Source organism: Pestalotiopsis fici (assembly GCF_000516985.1).
Source record: "Pestalotiopsis fici W106-1 unplaced genomic scaffold PFICI_Scf_5, whole genome shotgun sequence".
Taxonomy (NCBI): domain Eukaryota; kingdom Fungi; phylum Ascomycota; class Sordariomycetes; order Amphisphaeriales; family Sporocadaceae; genus Pestalotiopsis; species Pestalotiopsis fici.
In genome coordinates, this window is record NW_006917095.1 from 2622988 (window position 1) to 2644582 (window position 21595).

Below are 21595 nucleotides of genomic sequence, written 5' to 3' on the forward strand. Positions count from 1 at the left end.
CCTCTGGACTTGTTCCACCACTTCCCATCAACACAAACAGATCACAAGCTTGGAGCTTTTATTCATTCAGCTTCATTCATTCATTACTTTTCTATTTGGACTACCAGGTTGCTGGATGTCTGGTCCATGGTAAGTCATCTTCATCTAGTACCACCACCTTTCTTCATCAACACCATGATCCATCACCATGATCCATGATGCACTCCCCATCCATCACCCTTTACCCACCACGCTTTCATCCCATTCTTTCATACCACTCTTTCATTCATTCATTCATTCATCCATCAATCCAATCAATCATTCATGTGTCCCATTTCTTAATGCCATCATCATACTCTGACGTTTCTAACTCTTCCTAATTTTCAAGGTGCCCCGGTATCAGCTGCGGTTCCGTGGACCCACTCCCTCCTCCTCCTCCTCCCGAACCGATCCCAACCCCGACCGCATCGACCGAATCTTCCGACCGAATTTCCCCGACCGCGAACCCGACCGCATCGATCGAATCCCCCCGACCGAATCCTTCCGACCGCAAACCCCGAACCCTCCTCGACCGAACCCTCCTCGCGAACTCGATCCGATACCCATCCTCCTTTTTGCCTTCTTTGGGCAGGCCTCCAATAGCCCCACGTCTCTACACATCCCCCAGTGCGGAAGGTCTCCCCTGATCACTCGAGCTCTCTGAGCTCGTTTGGGGGGAAGACCCGTCGTGAGGGTTTGATCCATTGTGATGCCCCACGTCGACTCAAATAACTAGACGGACGAGGCTGCTTAAAACCCAGCCGACCTCTAGTCCCTGGACCTCCTACTTTACGGGGTGGACTTTCTTACAAGGAAACCTCCTAGAGCACGGAGTGATACCGCACGGAAGTAAAAGCGCTGCGCAATAGTTTGGGTGGCCCCCCGTCCGTTCATATTTCTTTCTTTGGATATCTATATCTAAAAAAGGGGTATGGGCGGCCGTGTAGAATGGTGTCAGCTGGCCTGGGGCGTGCCCTTGAGCGTAGACCGTGGTCCTAGACGTTGGAGACGCCATGGCCTTTTTCCTTCGTCGACGGCCTGGACGTGTACCAAGACGTGTTGAGGTATGTATGCATTGTTTTTGGATGTGCTCATGTGATTATAGTTTGGGTGACGAAATTCGGATCTCACTGCCTCCTCGTGGCGTCGCCTGGTAACGTCTTGATGACGGCTAGAGTGGGAACGTACTTTATGTAGATGAAATGTTCTTCTTTTTTTGCCAGACGTTTTTGTTCGGGCATTGGATGCGTTGCATAGACCTCGGAAGCCATGACTTTGGTATGTGTACTATCCAACATGTGCGTCAGTTCAATCACCGACACTCTTTTGGTAGATTTAATGAGCAGCATATGATTCTGCACGATGTCGAGAACATCGTTCACAAACTCGGTGCACGACCGTAGTTCTCGTAGATCTCGAAAGCACTAGCACACCCGCAAATCAGTAATTATCAGCTTGACGGACCTCCAGCGTACATACCTCAGCCACTGCTTGATGGATCTCAATTGTGCCTCCACCGCTGCGGTCATAAAAAGTGACAGGATTTGAATAATGGTGACGTCGTACCCCATCTGGTGCTAGAGAGTCCTCAACTGTGTCTTCGCCGACCATGTCCAGAAAATTGAATTGATGTAAATGGGTATGATTTGGGGATCTTTTCCTTGTGAAAGACTCGATCATTTCATTACCCCCGAGCATCCAACACATGAACTCTAGCATGACGCAGCCCAGAGACCACACATCTGACCGCCTGCTGAGGACTCTGCCTGACATGTTATCTTCCGGAGGAATGTATGCATTTGGCTTGGCGACCATTCGATTTTCATCACTGCGATCTAGTTCAGAGTAGACATGTGACCTGCCAAAGCCTCCAATGACGAATTTGCCCCGGAGTTCCCTGGACGCGCGCATCATAAGAATGCTCTCGGGCTCGATGGCGCCATGCCTTATGACAGTTCCATTGACGAGATCATGCAACGTAGCTAATCCGTGAGCGATGCCGCGTATCTGATCGGACAACCATATAATGTTATCCCAGGCGGCGAAGGCCTTCGTTGGCTCATTTCCGATATCCGAGTGGCTTGCACTACTCAACATCCCCAAATTGGATTTCCAATAGTCTCGCAAATTGCACTCTGCCCAAGGGAAAATCAAATGCAACTCATTACCTTGTTCCATAGCTCCATAGGACTGAATAAGATGGGGGCTCTTGAAGCTATGAAGGATATTGAGCACCCTCAACAACTCATCCTTACTAGTCGGAGATGACATATTCATTAAATTTGGAAGGGGCAGAGTCCGTTTAGGTGAAGATGTGTCAGTGCGCATGGTTTTCACGGCAATTATGTCCTACAGCAGGTAAGCCGGTGCAACGCTTAGAACAGAAAGGGGTTGCTCACAGCTGTGATATTGCTCAAATTATGAGAACCAAGTTGAATTCTGACTTTCTTCACCCCTCCAGATGTAGGCATGTTTTCTGTCCCACTCTTCCAAGGCAAGGGAATCCGTTGATCCAAGCGCCAATGGTGGAAGTGCCTCGAATCCAGTACAGGGGTCATGAACTTCCATTGTAAATGATCAAAGTCCAGGAGTTCGAAAATTTCCCAGTCCAGCGGTAATTGGTCGCCATTGTTTTGGAAAAATATTGGCAGCTCATCTCTTCTAGAGAAGTCAGACTTCATAGTCAGTGGAAGTTTGTCATCACTGACGTCTTTCTCGATGAATTCTGCAATATGGCTGCCTCGATTCAATATGAGCAAGATGGAAAACACCCTAAGGAAACGCGCTGTGATCTGTTTGAGCAGGCCAGTGATTGCAGATTCGGACATATCTGGATATTCTTGGCTCAGGAAGATTACGACCCGTGGTAAAGTCATGACTCTTCTTAAAGGGCCTTCAGAGTAAAACGTTTTGTTTTCGAAATTGAGCGAAACACAAGCACGTATCAGTGTCCTGAGATCGGACTCAGGATCATCGAGCAATCTTCGCACAGTATCTGAAAACTCAAAGCATCCCCGTTCCACGGTAGTCTGTTCTTTTGTCGAGCTTGTGTTCGAAAGCTGAGTACCAGAAGCAGAATTTCCCAGCGCCCATGGTTGGTTGAGAGAGTATATGAATGCGCGCAAAGGATCGACTTGATACTGCAGGCACTTAACAGAGACTTGCATACTCTCTACTAAACCAGCTTCGATATCAATATCGAGGGCGGGTCCATTGCCGCTGCGTTCACACAGTTGCCGAAGCTGAGACATATATTCTTCGGCGTCCTCCAACTGATTTCGAATTGTCAGAGCGAATGATTCGTCCTCCATTTCGACTTTGTCCAGTGTCTTGTGTGTCGCATTGCGAATATCGGTACCCCAGTGTGTCAGTTGTGACAAATTCTTCTGCAAAATCAACGCCGTCTGTGGTCGTCTTCTAGCCCAGCCGCTGCCTGTCTTACTAAGAGAGTCTCGTATAGTTTCCTTAAGGTCTGCATAAAGTTGCTCCAAGGATTGCTCGAACTGATCGCTCTCTGACATGATGGCGAGATTCTCCTGACTCCAAACCACTATACAATGGTCGGTGCTTTACTTCCTTTGGTCTTGAGAGAATCGTTGGGGCAGATAGACCGTGAACACTAATTGATACTCAAACAAAATGGTGGTTTGGGATGTGAGTCTTCTTACAATATGCTGTGCTGAGAAACCGGAATGAAAACCCCGCTGTGTAACACATCTACGTAAGGTTGAATCACGTGGATAGTCTCCGCTATCAGGCATTCATTGCCAAGGGTTCAGTTGAGTGCTCTTTCCCTTGGGGTGCACGGCGCTACGTAGCAGTCAGCCTTGACCGGGCACACTTGTGCCAATTGCGATGGCTCAACATATGCAGGCATGGATGATCTTGTCCAGACGCCATTGGACGTCAGGCTGCATTGCCTATGCTTGTTCAGACGCTATTGGGTACCAGACTGCATTACATAAATGAAAGCGGCAGTGCATTAGACAAGGAATTCTGTGGTGCCTAGGCGATGAATGATTGAGAAAAGGACAAGGCGTAATCTTTCAAATCGTGCAGAATCGCCCGAGTGCTGCTGTGAGCAATTCGCCGGCCGGGCTGTCAACGATTCAAACCTTTTCATCATCGAGGAAACTTCAACGAAAGACTTTCAGCGCCCGAAGTTGCCGATTTCGTTGACAGGTGCTCCAAGGCTGCCACGATTTTCCAATGGAATCGTCGGGGATACTTGGATCCATTGGCTTCTCCATAGCACAAGTCTCATTTGTTCTTATTACCCTTCCACATCTGTACCAGCTAAAGAAGAAATACGAAGATTGCAGAAGTCTTCTTAATGACTATAAGTTGAGCCTGGAAGCATCAGAGTCCAAGTATCGGAATTGGGAAATGGTTTGGCGCCGATTTGACACTGCTGCATATCAGACTATCTGGCTAGATAAATATGAGGACATTCTGACGGCACGGCAACGTATCCATGATCTCTCACAAAGTACTAAGAAAAGAATTCAAGGTGTCACCAAGGATCTCGAGGCACCACCTACCCGCTGGAAGATCTTCAAAAGCACCATAGGAATCAAGTCTGACGAGGAACTGAAAACCTGGAAAAGGGTTTTATTCGCGCTGTCTACAGACGTTACTATCAAGAAACATATCGAAGATTTGAAGACCGCCATTGACAACATCACGCTACTCTGCCAGCACGAGTTTTCTAGACGAATTGGAACTACTCGGCTTTCCACGCCGACTTTGGAGGATACTGAAAGGCTGGTTCAATTGCTGTTTTTCTTTTCTCCATTCACGCAAAGGGCCAAAGATCTTTACGAAGCTCGCAGAATTGGCCGAATTTCCAGAGAGACACATTCCTGGACGGTGGAGATAGGGAGACACGATGGCGCTAGAAATGTCAAAGAATGGGAGCATTGGGATCCCGTCGTGGTTCGCTTTGCTTTCAATGCATTTCCAACTGGACTAGATGGAGACATTATGTCTATGTGCGTGGAACACAATCGAGATCTACACGATGGATCAGTACCACCTGGATTTCCATCAATCGATTGGCAGCATGCGATATGTGGCAACGGCAATCCAACTCAAGGTGTGAGCAAAGAGCCATGGCCAATATCCCAGCGGTGCCGATCGTTTGGTCGCCTCTTCCGAGATGGAATTTTTGAAGATGAGGCTACTTTGATGTCCTGGACGCCTCGTCGTGCAGAACTCATTCTTAGTCTGACGAACTGGGTCTTCTTGTTGTGGGACACACCTTGGACTGCCGACCTTTGTTCTCTGGGACTGCGCTCAGTGTGCGATGCTCCAGCTCTGAAAAACGACCTGGCTGTCAGGTTGAACACTCTTGGGGTCGACTTCCAACATCGGACTGACTGCAATCATGCCCACGATAACAAGCTGCTTAGCTTCGGGATCCTTGTGGCTGAGCTGCTCACGACTACGCCGATCCGACAAGCTCCAAGGATAGATGAGCACACGGCAGTTCGATATCAGAAGTGGAACCGGGAGGTTGATGACTGGGAGCCAATCTCAGTAAGGCAACTAGTAACAATGGTGCGCGATAAATCAGGCTCAGCAGACATGCGTGATGTAGTCAGCTACTGCCTCGACGAGGCAAACGTACGGACGCCGAGATTCGAGGCCGGTTATATGTTGGAGTACATTTCGAAGCTGTATGAGCCGTAAGTCATTCAATACCACTACTACAGACATATATCTGACCCTTGACTCACAGGATCGAGAGATGGTGCGAGGACGAACTTGATGCTTACGAGGAATTAGATGTCGAAGATTGGACTAGTGCTGCGTTGGAGAGTCCTGCTCCGGCACAAGATGTCATCTCTCCGCAGACAGCAGTAAAACCCAATGCAACACATGGTGTCGTCGGCGTTTGTGTTCTCCTTTTTGTCTTGTCAACGGCAGCATCGATGTGGGCATGAGATTTCAGCCTCTTGAGGATGGCTAGAATTTGCATCCATGTAAGAGCAGTGTGCGTACCAGTCAAATACAGTCGACTTCCAGGCTCAGAATCCAGACATGTATAAGAAAACAAATAGATGAACTCAACGGCAATATATATGAGACATCTCTTTCTATCATCAATCGAAGAATTTCATATAAGATGAAATCCGGGCATGATCCGCCTCTCGCATTCCAAGACCTCGACCGTGGGGGGAACCTGAAAATGAATGCATTGAACAAAATGAAATTTCACGAGTCGACAAAGATGATTGATGCGAAGCCTGATCACGTATGCTGTAAGTGTCACTTTGCAACCTTTGTGTGTTATATTCAGAACCGTGGTAATTGCAAACATTCTCATCTCTTTACACAATAAGGCAGATGGTTCGCACCCAGGCTCTTTTGTTGATATTCGGAGCTTCGGTGAGGCCAAGCGCCAAGGCCGTACCGCAAGCAAGACAAGGGTACAGGACTCGCGGATTGTCACATCCAGACCCTTCTTGAGGGTTAAATTTGCAGTGAAAAAAAAGTGTGACATAGCAAGGCCCGCAGGGAATCTCTAGACACTTGTGAAATGCTAAATTTGCAGTGAAAATGAAAGGGCTTTGAACTCTCCACCGAATAAGGCTGCAGGAATTGCAAACAGTCCGGGTTCCCGACCCTTTGTGAAGGTTAAAAATGCAATGAAGGGGCTCCATTATTGGGCATTAAAGCACGACACATTGGGCTTTATAGCACTTCTCAAGCCTTGGACTCCACCGAGCAACTCCAGTCAGCTAATCATGAATAATCGCTAATTAAGAACAAACTACATGTCCTCATGAACCAAGGTGGCACCTTGCTGATGAAGCTGATCCAGCACCATAAGGCTCCTACTCTCGCCCCAGGTCTTTGCTCCAAAGCAATCCCATCCAGACAGCCCTGGTAAATTTGAGGTCACGGCCTTTCTCTCGGGCAAATGGGGTTTCGTCGCTTAAGATATAAAACGAAAACGTCTCGCAAACCGGTCCAGTCTTGGGCAATACTACTGCAAGCAAATATTCTAGTAGACTATCTCTGTATAATACAAATACGGTAAAAGGACTAGACATACTTTACTTTCCAATGTGGAACCACTCAGACTCGTTCCTAGCCATAATGACTTCAACTAACAAGGCACGGGCTGTCCTTAAAATACAGTTCATCTGGTGAGTCGACATGGTAATGTCAAGAATAGTCATTCATCATGATGTGCCGATGTTATCGCCTTGGGATCCACTTTTATAATCTTGTATTTAAATATACTATCAGATTAGCTGGTGTGTTTATTAGTCAGCGTTCTTTGATGTGATATCTTCGGTGGCTGGTGTTTATTCTATCCTTCATGGTGCTCTACCAGATATAATAAACACTGCTCTTGCCCAGTCATCAGAGAGTCCAAAAACTCCAGGTTCTTGGCGAAGAAGACAATGATGGGTGTAGGGAACTTGTCAACAAGAAAAGGGGGTATCGATTATTCCGTCCGACCTCGGTCGAAGAGTATATGCAGAATCCGTGGAGACCCGAGTCTAGCTTTCGACCTCAAAAACTCCATTACGCCGTCCATTTCCATAGATCCTATCCGTTGCAATATCATGCATGAATTCCAAAATGTTGTGATTAATGTCTCAGTAGATCCCTATGCGTTTGGCCCAACCAGCGTCTTTCTGGTTGACGTTGATCTGATATGGAAACGGGTTCGACTCGCTTGTGAGAATCGGTGGGATGTGGTCTTTGTGCTGGTTGACGTTTGTAATAATCTTCATGACCGTCGTAAGCAATGTTTGTTCCATGGCTTTCCGCACCTTTGCTCTTTCTATACCCAAACTATTAGTAATGGAAACTGAGTAGGTCCTTTGGCTATCCGCCAGACTCGGCCACTCACCACTTTCTGTTTTTGGCTCTGCCACTGTCACCTTTACGGTCCAGGACTCCCAGCAGATCTCCTCATCGCCGCCGCCGTACGCCGCGCGCATGTACCACGTCTTCCTGCGCTTCTTCTCAAAGAACTGAACGGATATGTTGCCGCGACCGCCGCCCCCAACGGATACTCCGCCCGCAGAGTATGGCGCATGTGTCCTCTCAGCACTCAGCTCGCGGTCTAGCTCGGCCGTGCGCTTCTCGATCATGGTGTCGAGCTCCTGGTCCTGGACAAAGGGTAGGGTGATGTCGAGGACCTCGCGCGACTGTGGAATGGTGGCGGGGAAGAAACGGTGGAAGAAGATGGTATGTAATATGGCTAAAGATGCAGTGTTAGTCATATACTCTCACGAAACCATCGCGCTGCGTCACAGTGTCGTCGCTGCATGTCGCCGGTGTTCGATCAAGCATCGCAGGTCCCTAATGTGTGTGTACGCCGACGTACGGGACTGCGGGGCAGCTGGATGCATTTTTGGTTGCGGCAAATAGGAATGGGCCGAACGAACCTCTGACGACGTCACGGACGGACGCCGGGTCCGTAAAGACATCCAGTATGAACTCCTGAGGGTTCTGCTGTTCCATGATTCCGAGCGTGTTTTGAGAAACCATTTGAGAAGAGATTCGTTTGGGAAATGCTTGTTCAAAGACGAAGGGAAAAAAGGAAGATGTCCGATGGCCATTTCCCGCTCACCTGAACAGTTTTGGAGGGGCAGTCGGTCATCAAAGGGAAATCAGACCAATCCCAGACAAGCGAAACCAGGACGGGGGGGAAAACTGACCAGCCTAGCCCAGCCCACTGAAGCCCAGCGTCATGCTGCGTTGAAGTGGGGGCCCAACCCGCAATCCAGACTTGTTCAAGTGGGATCCGGAGGAAGACATTGGGCTGAGCCGCTTATGACCGGGAGGAGAGTCGAGAGAGTTGATGTGTGGCTGGTGGAAAGCCGATGGGGTCTCTCTCCCCAGACGCACCGCCACAGGCTTCCCGAGTCAGAGTGCCTTGAGAGTTGCGTGTCAGAAGGTACCGAGGCACGCGTCGGCCGGGGCAATTAGTTGGAGTAGTTCATGTTTGGTGCTGCTACAATTATTGCAATACAACATTACCATCCGTCCGTCGGAAACTGCCTTTTAGAACAACGGCCAGGAAAGCTGCTGAAGCCTTGGTGAACAGCAGCTTTTCCAATCAACATATTTCAACTTGACAGTCTTGGACTGTCAGTTCAATTCAAACTCTGGCAATTCATTGCGGGAACCCCTCAACGACTTGCGACAATGCTTTCCGCTACCCGCAGATGGTTCCAGCGTAATCGGACGCCTATCGCGATAGGTGCCGGCGTCATAGGAGCTGGCTACTTTGCGACCCAATATCTGCTCTCCAAGCTCAACGACGCCCGTGAGCGCATGAGTAGTGATCGTATAGCCAAGGAGAAGTATGTTTAGCATATGCATTGATTTTACACGTTTCATTGCCAGACGTTGGGCTTATACCTGGAAAATAGTCTCCGGCGGCGTTTCGAACAGAACCAAGAAGACTGCACATTTACAGTCTTGGCCTTATTACCAACAGCCACTACCAATGTGCTCGAGACCATGAATACAGAAAAGATTACGTTGGAAATCCAGCAGATGAAGGGCGTAAAGAACGCTAGGAGTGCCGAATCTACAGCAACACCACCGAGTATCGCAGACACGACCCTCACGGAAGAAGAGGGTAAAAGTACAGTAAGCTTGCAGAGCGAAAGCGGCGTACATGCAAGCCAAATCACACTGCCCTCGCCCTTGGCATCCACCACCGATGGCACGCAAGAAGGCGGCCAGATTCCCGCGAGTGCGCAAAAGTCAAGGAGGACCAAGCGACAGCTGTGGGACGACTTGACCATAAGCTGTAAGTCTACAAGCAGCAGCCACTGGCGTCTAGCTTTTTGATTATTTGGAAGCTAAATGTTGAACAGCAATCACAAGAGCATTTACACTCATCTATACGCTCGCCCTGTTGACTATGCTCACGAGAGTCCAACTCAACCTCCTCGGCCGCCGCAGCTACCTGTCGAGCGTCATCTCCCTCGCAACCGGATCAGGACAATCGACTATTAGCCTGGAGAACAATGACGACGACAACGGAGAGCACGTATATGGCAATGATTTTGATATAAACAGAAAGTATCTCACCTTCAGTTGGTGGCTACTAAACAGGGGCTGGGTCGATATTATGCAGCGAGTAGAGGAGGCAGTACGCGATGTGTTTGGCCACCTCAGCCCTAGAGATCTCCTGAGCTTCGACACATTCTCACAACTGACGATAGAGGTACGGAAAAAGGTCGAGGCACCGTCCCAGGGCTCAAAGTGGCTGTCGCTGTTGCTCCCGCCGCAAGATCAGGAGGCTTTCGTGCTCCGAGAATCGGGCGTCTTGGGCGACAGTGCAGCCGCCGAGACCAGCACAGATACTACGGCGCCCTCGTCGCCCACTCCAAGTGCGCTCCGTCGCATGCTCAACGAGACATCCGACCTCATCGAGTCGCCCGCCTTCAACCACGTCCTCACTCTGCTGCTCGATGCCGGTTTCTCCGTCTTGTTGAACAAGAAGCTCCTCGAAGGCGCATTTGATCGTCAGCCGACCAGCGCCGTCATCCCCGAATCAGAGGATGAACAACTATCAAAGGTTGTACTGCTGCCCAAGATCTTGTCAGTCTTGACCAGGCAAGCGCATGTGATTGGTAACGGCATGCCCAACGAATACCTGCAAGAGATGGAGAGTGTGAAGGACTTGGAAGCCTTCGCTGCCGTGGTGTACTCGAGCAATTGGGAAAACGAGATTCAGGCCGACGATGACTTTATCAATGTTTCAAAGTCAGAGTCTATTGCACCTTCGGATAGCATCAGACAGAGTCAGGTGTCTGAAAGCGTCGTAATGATCGATCGGGAGGAGCCATCGCAGTTTTCATTCGAGAGCGCATGGTCGAAAGCGACGGAGCAATCATAAAAAAAAGGACACACTAGAGCTGGCCGCAGATATGACCGACGCCCCGAAGATAAGCCCATGAAGTTTTTATGAAATCATGACATATAGGATCGAAATTTACTACTCATAGGGCAGGCGTCACCTGGCATGGTTTGAATATCTAGTATTATGGTGTCTATATGGTTGTCGTTGACAGCTGTGCGCCGTGTATCAATATGATAAAACTCTCATATCTGCGAGAGGTTGAGCACATTACCCTTGCTGTCTCTTCATTGTCCTGCTGCATCTGCGTGTTGCGAGGCCGTAATGGTTTTATCGTCGCAACTCGGTAGAATATATGATTTTCGAGAAAGCCTTGTATAACTCTGAGGATCATTGGCCACCGGTCTACATCGTTGATTTGTTCTCCGTGTCATTGGTAAGTGACTTCTACATCAGACCGCGAACGAATTTGTCCAAGCCCATCTCGAACATCTCGTTTCTGACTCCCTCGCCTCCCTTGTGTTCCACGGGTGATAGAGGATTTTTGACAACTAAGAATTGAACAAGTCAGCCACTGGATCTGGATCAAATGCCTGGATCACGGAAGCTCCGCAATGATGAAAGTCCGGCCTGTCTTCAGATATGTAACAGTACATCTCCTTTTCTGGACTCGTAGCACATCCATGGCACACCCATGACATCGACTTACCATACTCGACCCAGAGATTGATATATATCTGGTGCAGGACGTTGCGCATGCTGGGGGCGCCGGGCTCGGTCAGCAGGGCGAAGCGTAGGTTGGTCGGAGTCTCGTAGTAATGCAGCTTGTACTGGGCGGTGCGGTAGCTGATAAAGGCGTCATCGTCGCCGCCGAGCTTACGCGCCATGTTGCGCAGGGAGAAGACGGTACCAAAGATGAGCTTGGCATCGTCGCCGGCACGCTTGATGCTGTTCGCGGTCGGGGCGACAGGGGCAGGCGGCGGTGCCGTGCCTGGTGCCCCCGCGCCATCACTCGATGATATCGACCCCGGCGGCGGCGCGGAGATCCATAGTTTGCTGTATACGCACTCGGCTGGAAAAGAGGTTTCGGCGTTAGTTCAGGGCCATGGGTTCTTCGTCAAGTGGGTTCGGTCGGTAGAGGAAGAGCAGGAAGAGAAGAGCCGAGAGGCGGGGGGCGTACTGTGTCTGTCAAAGATGTAAAACGAATACACCTGGACCGGCATGGTTCAGGTTGTGTAAAGGTGCGGGCATTCACATGCCGACACTGCACCGTTTGCTTGTCCTTGTGGTTCTTCGGGCGCCGACCTGTCCTCAGCTCCCTTTTTGCCCCTTGCCTTTTCGTCGCGGAAACCCCCGTTGATGAGAGAAAGTTGGCGGTGTCAAGGACTCTGATTGTTACTGGCAAGGTATGATTGGCAAAGAGGTTTGTGGATTGGGAAGTTGCAGACCGCAATCGATAAATGTGGCTATGTATGACACGTTTTGCTTGAACAGCCACTGAACTGCGGACTGCTAAAGGTTCCAGTTGCGGTGGTTGCGATTGCGGTATGCTTGCTGCGCCGCGGCAAGGCCTGGCCAAACGCGATTTCAGCGTCTAGGACACTAACACCAATTGACCCCCCCGTTGGAAGACAAGCTCAAAGCTCGGTACAAGGTACCAACCCTTTTTTCCTTCTCTCAATCTTGGTTGAGCCGCTTACCCGCAAGGGCAGCTAAGGAGACAGGGATTCAAGGGAACGTGGGTTCACTGATCAAATGGTTAGAGGGGCACCGATCCACCTCATTGGCGGGGTCCGACACTAAGGTAAAGGTACCTACGAGAACCGGCTGACGGGCGGGTTCCACCATGGAAAAGCTTCTTCAGAAGCGCACATTGGCACGTTTATCTCAGTTCAACTCTCTTCTTGTTCAATTTCAAGAGTCTGACAAGAAGACCGGGGGTCTCGAGCTGCAGCCAGGATAAGCAAATCGCGTTTCTGCGACGCTATTCGTCGATTTGCGGAATGAGCCACTCGTATGGATCGATTACATATTTCCCGGGGCAGATAGGGACAAGGACGGCTGTTGGGCTGAATTTGTCTGTAATAGATCCAAAAAAGTCTGAACGGCACACGGCATTGGACAGGATTGGATACACAGTAGGTATGGACCGGGGGAGGAGATGAGGGTCGCGGGAGCTCATGTGGATTCGATTCGGCCTTCCTCCAGAAAAATACGAAAGCTGTTGAAATACGTACCCAGTGCCCGCCCTCGATTGCTGACCTACAGTCGTTATTTTACTCCTTCTTTTCTCTCGTCCTTCCAGCCCAGTCACGGATTTATCTTGCATTCTCTCTGGTATATCTACATATACGGATAGGGTTGGCCAGTGGTTGCGCTCCGAGGTCCCCTCTTTGACCTCCATCTGCCCCTCCAACGTCCCGTCCTTTTACATAACTACCTTTCGCTACCAATGCCGAACGACCCCCCTCGATCCGCACAGCGCGCTCTGCTTCACGACTAGAAGTCTCACTTAGCTTTGATCGCACATATACTTTGACACGATGACGACGGAACCTGCGATAGCGACTCTCGCCCCTGCGGCGCTTGGCGGGGACAGCCTTGCGCCTGGCAGCGACGGCAGAGCGCGCATGGCTAGCACCAACAGCCTGCCGTCGCCGCGTATAGCCATTAATGAGGATGCCACGGCTGCTGCTGCTGCTGCACAGAACCGCCCCGCCATTGTCCCCCACATGTAAGAGATAGCTTCACCACCTGCTCGCAACCCCGCCATCTATATTGTAGATGAGGCAGATAGAAATGCGACCATGCAGCGGAGCCGCACAATAAACATGCGAGCCATGGACGAGGCGACGCACATGGTTTATAATGTCGGCAAGACTTTTGCTAAGAAAGCCAGATCAGCACCTGCCGTTCAGCAATACCATAGCCCCATGAGGCAGCACAAGAGGACGCCAAGTCAACATCGCGAAGTCAAGGTGGGCACTTCCATCTCTCGCGCCAAGAATCAGCACAGGCGCAAGTGTCAAGGACCCTGGCAGCTAATAGTCTGTGACAGGAAACTCTCAATGCCATTTCCGAGTACACCAGCGATGATCCAGACGGGACAAAACTCAGGATCAATCAATATGTCATCAAGGAGGAGATTGGCAGAGGATCTTATGGAGCCGTGCATCTGGCCACAGATCAGTTTGGCAATGAATATGTGAGAATTCAAGCAAACATCTGCACGACCGACTCATGACTGTGTGAGCTGACATCAACCTGCCAGGCCATGAAGGAGTTTTCCAAAAGTCGATTGCGGAAACGAGCGCAATCCAACATTCTGAAGCGACCTGGTGGCCTCAGACCCGGACGAGGGATGCGGTCGCCATGGTCTGCACACAAAAGGGAACTTAGTGAGCACGATGCTGCCGAGGCAAAAGATTCTCTCTTTTTCATCCGGGAAGAAATTGCCATCATGAAAAAGCTGAATCACCCAAACCTGGTGTCCTTGATCGAGGTCCTCGACGATCCCGAAGAGGATTCGCTTTGGATGGTTCTTGAGATGTGTAAAAAGGGCGTCGTCATGAAGGTTGGCCTAGACAGCGACGCCGAAGCCTATAGTGCAGAACAGTGCAGACATTGGTTTCGCGACTTGATTTTGGGCATTGAATACTGTAGGTAACCCCCGCTGATGTGCATTGTCTGGGCAACTCTGAGAACTGACACATGCTGCAGTACATGCACAAGGTATTATACATCGTGATATCAAACCGGACAACCTTCTTTTGACGGAAGACGACTGCCTCAAGATCGTGGACTTTGGAGTATCGGAAATGTTTGAAAAGTCTGCCGACATGAGGACAGCCAAATCTGCCGGTTCGCCAGCCTTCCTTCCTCCTGAGTTGTGCATGGCCAGGCACGGCGATATATCAGGAAAGGCCGCGGATATATGGTCCATGGGCATTTCATTATACTGTCTCAAGTTTGGCAGACTGCCTTTCCATCGTGACAACGTTCTAGAAATGTACGATTCTATTCGCACAGAAGAGCTTCCTATTCCATCCGACGAGGATCCGAACCTCTCAGACCTCCTGCGGCGGATCCTCCAAAAGGACCCGGAGCAGAGGATCACCATGGCAGAGATGAGGGTAAGATCTGCACCATACAATTAGCATTTTGCCACGCTGACAGTAGCAGAATCATCCTTGGGTCACCAAAGATGGCGAGGACCCTCTTCTATCTGAAGGGGAGAACATTACCGAACTCGTAGAGCCACCAAACGAGCTTGAAGTCAATCATGCGTTGACACGTAAGATGAGTCATATGTTGACTGTTGTGAGTACATGTTCTCGTACACGACCCGCTACTGTCTACTAACAATTAGTACAGATGATAGCCATCAACAAATTCAAAGGGCTCATTTACAAGAGCCGCGTTGGAACCCCTGACCTCAAAGCATCGCATCGGATGTCGAGGACGTTGGAAGTGCCTAGAGCAGCTGAGATAGAACTGCCTCAAGAATCTTCGAAACATTCCTCGCCAGCAAACTCTGGTAACACAACTCCGACTGCAGAAGAACCGCAGCAGGAGAATCGACCTCGGAACAAATCCAACGCCGAAGAGGCCGCCGAGTTGGTGAAAGCACGCAAAGCCTATCTTGCCTCAAACGGTCATCCTGCCCGAAGCGGAGCACCCGACGTGAAGGGCCAAACCCAAAATTCCAGCGAAGGAGCGCCCGCCTTTTTGGGAATCGGCCTCGGCGACCACGATGAATTTGCAGGTTCGGAAACGCCTGCGGATTTCGTGTCTGATTCGCCGACCGGGATTGATTTCAACGTGTACGACCGTGCATTCGAGGCAGAAATGGAGCGTATTCGTTCTGAGAAACGTGGGCCTCGTCGGACAACATATCTCACCAAGCTTGTCAACGAGAAGGAAAAGTACTTTGGCGATGATTGCATGATCCTTGAGGCGGGTCGCAGTCTACCGGCTCTTGCATCTTCCGGCTACAACAAGGCTAGCTCGGCAGCAGTCAGGACATTGGGTCATATGGGTTTGGCACACCGCGAGGGTGCCGGTGCTGGCGAGGAGAGCTCCAAGACTGAGCATCTCAGACAAGCACTCGAAGCGAAAAAGCTCGAAAGTCGTGACTCAGTTCAGGCTGTCAAGGAAAGGGGACACAAATTCGCAGAGCTCGTCATGGGTACAATGGCGAGTGCCAAGGCCAAAGCAACGGGAGAGGCCAAGGAGCAGAAAGATTCCTAGTTTGAATCATTCGTGGGCACAAATACGTTACCTGGCCGACCAGAATATGTATCACGGGTCACTATTAATACTGGGGAAGGAGGCAATCGTCTGGACACTGTAATCGAGTTTTGCAAGATACCACAATAGCAAAGGCACAAGGCGTTAATGGTTATTCTACAAATGTCCCTATCAAATTTCTGTATGGCGAGGTTCTTGATCTTTGGGAGACCAGATCCCTGGCCACGGAGAAGGTGCTACAAAATGCACATATATAATCATGAAGAAATATATGGCAGGCACAAGCTAAGTTAAAAAGATCCGGAAGCTTATCAATAACTTGACTTTACAGCCAAGCTGGTACAATAAATAGGGTATAAAGGTAGCAGATGATAAACGTATAGCGTCCCCTGAAATATAATGCCTTGTTAAATAAATATATAGATTTTCAGATATCTATCTTATATTCCTATATAAATTGACTGTAAAGCTAGGTATGCGCCTTTCAACCTTGGTAGGTAGGTAGGTAGGTAGATTAAAGACCTGTGATGCTGTGACCAGCAAGTCCCCAGAAATATACTACTTAGCATGCATAATCGGCAAGTTAAGCGAGAGATGGGGGAGAGAGAAAGGGCAGGGACAGCATCCGAATGGATGGGGAGATGTTTTTTTGTCCCCGAGCGAGTCAGGCCACTCTCTTGTTCACTCACTCACTCGTCTGTGCCACGCCTGTCACTCTGTTCGTCTCTCTCTCTCTGTCCCTCACTTACCATCCCAGTCCCCAGAAACCCAACCACAACCCCGAACAACCCCGACCATCGAATGACTGTGCCCCACTTATCTCTTTTGCCATCAGCTCTGTTCCCCCACGCCCGGAATTGTCTGATCTCTGGACTCTGGGCCTTGGTCTTGGTCCTGGGACCTTGTTTGGTTGCCTGCACCCTGCCTTTGCCCTGCCAGATAATGCACTTGCCTTTGCCCTGCATCGCCGTACTGCACCTGTCAGAGTCTAGTCCTACGGCGGCTGGGGACGACCCTTTCCTTTTTTTTTTGTCCTGCCTTGGAACTTTCTATGGAAGAGAAGGGTACAGTACAGAATACTCGCTATGTAACAACGGTGCATAATCGAATTCGCCCGTTGAAATGTAAGCACCAAGACACTTTGCTCTCGTGCCTTTTAACGTCAGGTCCCCTACCTAATTAGTAACAGCGCCCGGCTTGAGGTAAACACAGCAGTGAGCACCTGTTTTTTTTTAGTACATGTTGAGGATTGTACAAATCTCACGTACTACCTTTGCTACTGCTAGGCTGAAGGGGAAAGAAAAAGGGCAAGCGACATCAGCCCACTAAAAACTTGTGCAACTTTCAGTCATTTACTCTTTTCTTCCACACCCCTCCCAACCACCAGACGTTGGTAAACTGCCTTCCTTCACTGCGTCGTCAGCCGCACCAAAAAGACGCTCTTTCCAACACTCTTTCAGGACTGTATTTGTCACATTTCCCTGTTTTGCTTTTTTTTTGTGACCATCTATTCTGCAGCAGTTTTCACCCGGCTATTCGGAAGCTTTTGCTTTGTATTAGTCTTGCTTCGTCACTGCATCGACTCTCTCTGGCGCAAAGTCCGACAACCCGCCATCATCCCACTCGCCGCGAACCTGCAGCCTCTCCCGTCCGGTAGCGATTAGGTTATACTTTTCACCATCCTACTGAGATCCCTTTAAGCTTGTTCTTCTTTTTTTCCTCCCTCCTTCCAATCATCCATTCATTTGGGACGAAACCCTCGCGCCTTGCGCCTTCGCCCACGTGTGCCGGTCCCAACCCCTCCTGCACGGTCACCGGACAAGTGAAGCAAGGAAACTTTTGCGATGCCTCTGCTCAAGCCCAAGGCGGCCCCCCAGGCCGTGAGGGTCGAGCGAGTGGTGGTGAAAAAGAACATACCGGCCAAGTCCTCGGCCGCCGCCACCCCGCGATCCTCGTCGAGCCTCGCCCCAAACGGCAGCCGTGTCGTCTCCTCGAAATACCCATCCTCGTCCCCGCGGGTGTCGCCCGACCCTCGGAGCCTGGCCCGCACCAAGAGCGCGTCGCCGTATCCTTCCTCCTCTGACGAGCGCCTGCGCGCCGCCGAGCGCAAGCGCAAGGTTGCTGTCCAGCGCAAGGACTCGACGCCAATGTGGGGCTCCGACGACAGTGGCGATGACGATGACCAGCTCGAGCACGCCCTGACTGGCAAGAGGCGCAAGGTGGTTACCGAGTGGAAGGATCCGAATCGTCGCGTGCGCCACAAGAAGGCATTTGCCGAAGAGCCCAGGGAGCCTAGAATTATTCACGCCGCCGACCTTGCCTCGATATCGACAGGATGCCCGCCTGCATTTTTCGGTGCACCAGAGGAGGAGGTTGCTGTCAAAGTGCAGTATCCTTCCCGAACGCTACCTGAAAGGTAACGACCAGCTATTATACAAGTTCTTGCGAGATGTGATTACTAACAAGTTGGCACAGGTATGAGCTCGTATTTCGCAAGGAAAAGATCAATGCTGTGGAGGATATAAAGCGCCTTGTTAAGCACGTCGCCGAAACCTATCTCACCCTCGAGCAAGCAAAACCTTTCATCGACAACCAGTCAAGCTTTTACAGGCTCATGGAAAGAGCTTCGAATAATGCCAGTCATTCCAGCAAGAGGAATGGTGAAACACCCAACGGCTCCAATACCCAGTCAAAAGAGTTTCAAGATTTCAAAGCAGCACTCGACGGTTACAACAAGCAAATATCGGCATTGGTAAAAGATGGTTCTGTAGAAATGAACCTCGATGCCATACACGATGTCCCTGACGACCTAGTCGACTTTATCCTTGCCCAGGTCTACGAGCGCACTGTCTCACCAAATGTTGAGTCCCTCAACAAATACCAGCCTGGAGGCGACAATGTGTACGGCGAGCTCATGGCTCCCTTTGTCCGGACCATCCTTTCAACACACTCAAACATGACCTCGGACAAGGTTTTTATGGATCTGGGCTCGGGAGTCGGCAATGTCGTCCTGCAGGCTGCGCTCGAAATTGGATGTTCAAGTTATGGCTGTGAAATGGTGGAGAACTCGTGCAACTTTGCTGAAGCACAGGAGAAGGAGTTCAGATCCCGATGTCTACTATGGGGTATCAGGCCGGGCCTTGTGACTCTGGAGAGGGGCGACTTTCGGACGAATAAGAAGATCCTCGAGACCCTAAAGAGAGCCGACTGCATATTAGTCAACAACAAGGCCTTTACGCCAGCCCTGAACGATGCTTTGGTACGCATGTTCATGGACCTCAAGCCTGGTTGCAAGGTCATCTCGCTCGTCTCTTTTGTCATGGGCAACGAGAAGAACGGAGTCAACGATATCGCCAACAGTATCTTTGAAGTTGAGGAGCACCAGTACTATGAGGACTGGGTCAGCTGGTCCAAAGCTGGAGGTCGTTACTTTGTCTCGACCAGAAAGTCCTAGGCACTTGACCAGCCCAGTCAATATCGAAGAACGGTGGAAGAATATAGAGAATGGGAGTTGTGCATTTCTGCGATGAATTTGCATAGCCTTGCGCGCATAGAGGGACAGCATGACAGCGAAGTGCATTCTGAAGGCTAGACAGAAGATTTGGCACTTACTGTATAGTGTTGCTTGTATATGATATCACTGTAGGATACCAATATCTCTTGGAGGGCGTTGATCGCCCGTTCGCAACAAAGAGTATACAACCACTTCGTACTTTTTTCTGGTTTGTCGTGATGAGTAGGATGGTGGTCAGCCATCACCTCTTTCTCCCGTTTGCCTGTGGTTCGTTGGCAAGGTTCATGGCTTCGGCCTCCTTCTCCATCTTTTTCATCCAGCGGTCGACGAGCTCCTTGTTCTCAGCCTTGATCTTCTTGCACTCGTTCTCGCGCACGTCGAGCTGGATATTGAGTGTCAGGTTGTCGTCTTGAACATCCTTGAGCAGGCGGTTCTTGCCGACCAGCTCCTCGGTTCGGTCGCGCAACTTGGCGGCGAGGCTGTTGCGCTCTGCTGTCAGCTCGCGCACGCGCCGGTCGTCGGCCTTGCTCTTGGCCCGCAGCGTGGTCAGCTCCGTGTCGGCGCTGCGTTGTTTGGCTTGGAGTTGGCCCCGAGACCGCAGGGCTTCGGCTAGGTCGAGTCGGAGCTGTGCTGTTGCAGTCGTGTCTGAGGAGGCGGCGTTGCCGGGGCTGGTGTTGTCGATGGTGATGGAAGGTGGTTGTTGTTGGACTTTTTGTTCCAATACTGCCTTTTCCGCCTCGAGGGCGGCGACGCGGTCTGCTAGTTGGGAGCCTATACATGGGGGCAACGAGGCTTGATATTAGTCGAAAGGGTCCTGCGCTTCTCTCCCTTTCTTTGCTCTTTAATCTAGCAACGGGAGACCGGGGGCGGTAGTTTTTATCGGAGACAAAAAGAAAAAAAGAACGAGAATCTGAACTGACATGCTGAGACTATATCCTTATTGATCGGGTTGCGAAACTCGGCCTCGTGCAAGTTGGCAAGGTACTGAGATCGCCAGTCTGGCATGGCGCCGAATTGTTTATATGTTTACTCTGCGCGACTTATTTGTTTACAGTCTGATAAGGAGGTGGAGGAGGTGCAAGCAAGCAAGCAAGCAAAAGCACAAGTAATGGTGGTGGGATGATGCGCGTCAAACGTGACAAGAGGGAAATCACACTTGGCGGGGCAGAGGGAGAAATGATATGGGGGAGGGGTTGGGAATGACGAAGGGCCCGGCCGTTTTGGAAGGACGACAAATATAATAAGGTTACTCCGTAGCGCAGTACGCACTACCCATCAGGATAAGGTAGAAGAAGAAAACGACAGCGAGACTATGATGGGAGAGTTGTGCCGGACATGAAATGCCATGTGGGCTCTGTGATCAGTCATCAGCATAACTCTTGATTGATGGTGATGGATCATGAACCCGCTTTAACTTGAGCGTGTAGAGCGCAGTTCATCTAGCTGGGTAAGGTATGCATGTATCAGCGCCGGCGCCGGTCGGTGTCAGCGGGCCTTTGCTGGCTGTGGGGGATCGGGTTAAACAGTAGCGGGTGTTACCTAGGTAAGCTTTGTAACCCCCTGTCGTAGCGTAGATGGGATAAGCTCATAATGGTTAGACTATCCAAAGACGTTTGGAATAAATGACAGCCAGTCACCACAGACCTATTACAGTACTACTATCCCCTTATCTGGCAAGCACCCTCCTTGCCTTATATGGCAGTTTTGGTACGCCGAGCCTAAAAAACTGGAGTACATATCCGCTATAACACTCGAAATCTCTGCATTCGACCGGTGCTTAAAGACCGCCGATATTTTTTTAATTTTTAAAAAGCTATATTAAGTTAATTCCGGAATTTATTTATTATTTTTTATATTTTAAATAGGATTTAAACAGTGGTTACGAAGTTATTTAGATAATATAATCTGGGGAGAATTTATGGTATGTGATTGGGTAGTTTTGCAAGTACTCTCTGGCGATCAAGTCAAAA

The 21595-nt window shown here is 50.1% G+C and overlaps 9 protein-coding genes across 9 annotated transcripts; 5 read left to right on the top strand and 4 right to left on the bottom strand.

The window, feature by feature from the left end:
* Positions 1-1145: 1145 nt before the first annotated feature.
* PFICI_08101 (uncharacterized protein) lies at positions 1146-3539 on the bottom strand (the record flags this gene model as incomplete). Its single annotated transcript, XM_007836682.1, has 3 exons — positions 1146-1442; positions 1498-2367; positions 2418-3539. 3 exons carry the CDS (start codon positions 3537-3539, stop codon positions 1146-1148), a joined length of 2289 nt encoding a protein of 762 aa, XP_007834873.1.
* Positions 3540-4227: 688 nt separating this feature from the next.
* PFICI_08102 (uncharacterized protein) lies at positions 4228-5963 on the top strand (the record flags this gene model as incomplete). Its single annotated transcript, XM_007836683.1, has 2 exons — positions 4228-5705; positions 5759-5963. The coding sequence occupies 2 exons, from the start codon at positions 4228-4230 to the stop codon at positions 5961-5963; spliced, it is 1683 nt and encodes a 560-aa protein (XP_007834874.1).
* Positions 5964-7631: 1668 nt separating this feature from the next.
* PFICI_08103 (uncharacterized protein) lies at positions 7632-8532 on the bottom strand (the record flags this gene model as incomplete). Its single annotated transcript, XM_007836684.1, has 3 exons — positions 7632-7819; positions 7889-8242; positions 8430-8532. 3 exons carry the CDS (start codon positions 8530-8532, stop codon positions 7632-7634), a joined length of 645 nt encoding a protein of 214 aa, XP_007834875.1.
* A 660-nt stretch (positions 8533-9192) lies between these two features.
* PFICI_08104 (uncharacterized protein) lies at positions 9193-10900 on the top strand (the record flags this gene model as incomplete). The annotated part of the gene is made up of 3 exons (XM_007836685.1): positions 9193-9350; positions 9420-9805; positions 9873-10900. The coding sequence occupies 3 exons, from the start codon at positions 9193-9195 to the stop codon at positions 10898-10900; spliced, it is 1572 nt and encodes a 523-aa protein (XP_007834876.1).
* A 408-nt stretch (positions 10901-11308) lies between these two features.
* PFICI_08105 (uncharacterized protein) lies at positions 11309-12084 on the bottom strand (the record flags this gene model as incomplete). The annotated part of the gene is made up of 3 exons (XM_007836686.1): positions 11309-11412; positions 11571-11933; positions 12042-12084. The coding sequence occupies 3 exons, from the start codon at positions 12082-12084 to the stop codon at positions 11309-11311; spliced, it is 510 nt and encodes a 169-aa protein (XP_007834877.1).
* A 1320-nt stretch (positions 12085-13404) lies between these two features.
* PFICI_08106 (uncharacterized protein) lies at positions 13405-13599 on the top strand (the record flags this gene model as incomplete). Its single annotated transcript, XM_007836687.1, has 1 exon — positions 13405-13599. One exon carries the CDS (start codon positions 13405-13407, stop codon positions 13597-13599), a length of 195 nt encoding a protein of 64 aa, XP_007834878.1.
* A 102-nt stretch (positions 13600-13701) lies between these two features.
* Positions 13702-16111, top strand: PFICI_08107 (uncharacterized protein; the record flags this gene model as incomplete). Its single annotated transcript, XM_007836688.1, has 6 exons — positions 13702-13839; positions 13920-14066; positions 14133-14520; positions 14582-14994; positions 15044-15181; positions 15236-16111. The coding sequence occupies 6 exons, from the start codon at positions 13702-13704 to the stop codon at positions 16109-16111; spliced, it is 2100 nt and encodes a 699-aa protein (XP_007834879.1).
* Positions 16112-17955: 1844 nt separating this feature from the next.
* Positions 17956-19565, top strand: PFICI_08108 (uncharacterized protein; the record flags this gene model as incomplete). The annotated part of the gene is made up of 2 exons (XM_007836689.1): positions 17956-18527; positions 18587-19565. 2 exons carry the CDS (start codon positions 17956-17958, stop codon positions 19563-19565), a joined length of 1551 nt encoding a protein of 516 aa, XP_007834880.1.
* A 301-nt stretch (positions 19566-19866) lies between these two features.
* On the bottom strand, positions 19867-20630 carry PFICI_08109 (Autophagy protein 16; the record flags this gene model as incomplete). The annotated part of the gene is made up of 2 exons (XM_007836690.1): positions 19867-20396; positions 20546-20630. 2 exons carry the CDS (start codon positions 20628-20630, stop codon positions 19867-19869), a joined length of 615 nt encoding a protein of 204 aa, XP_007834881.1.
* Positions 20631-21595: the final 965 nt, after the last annotated feature.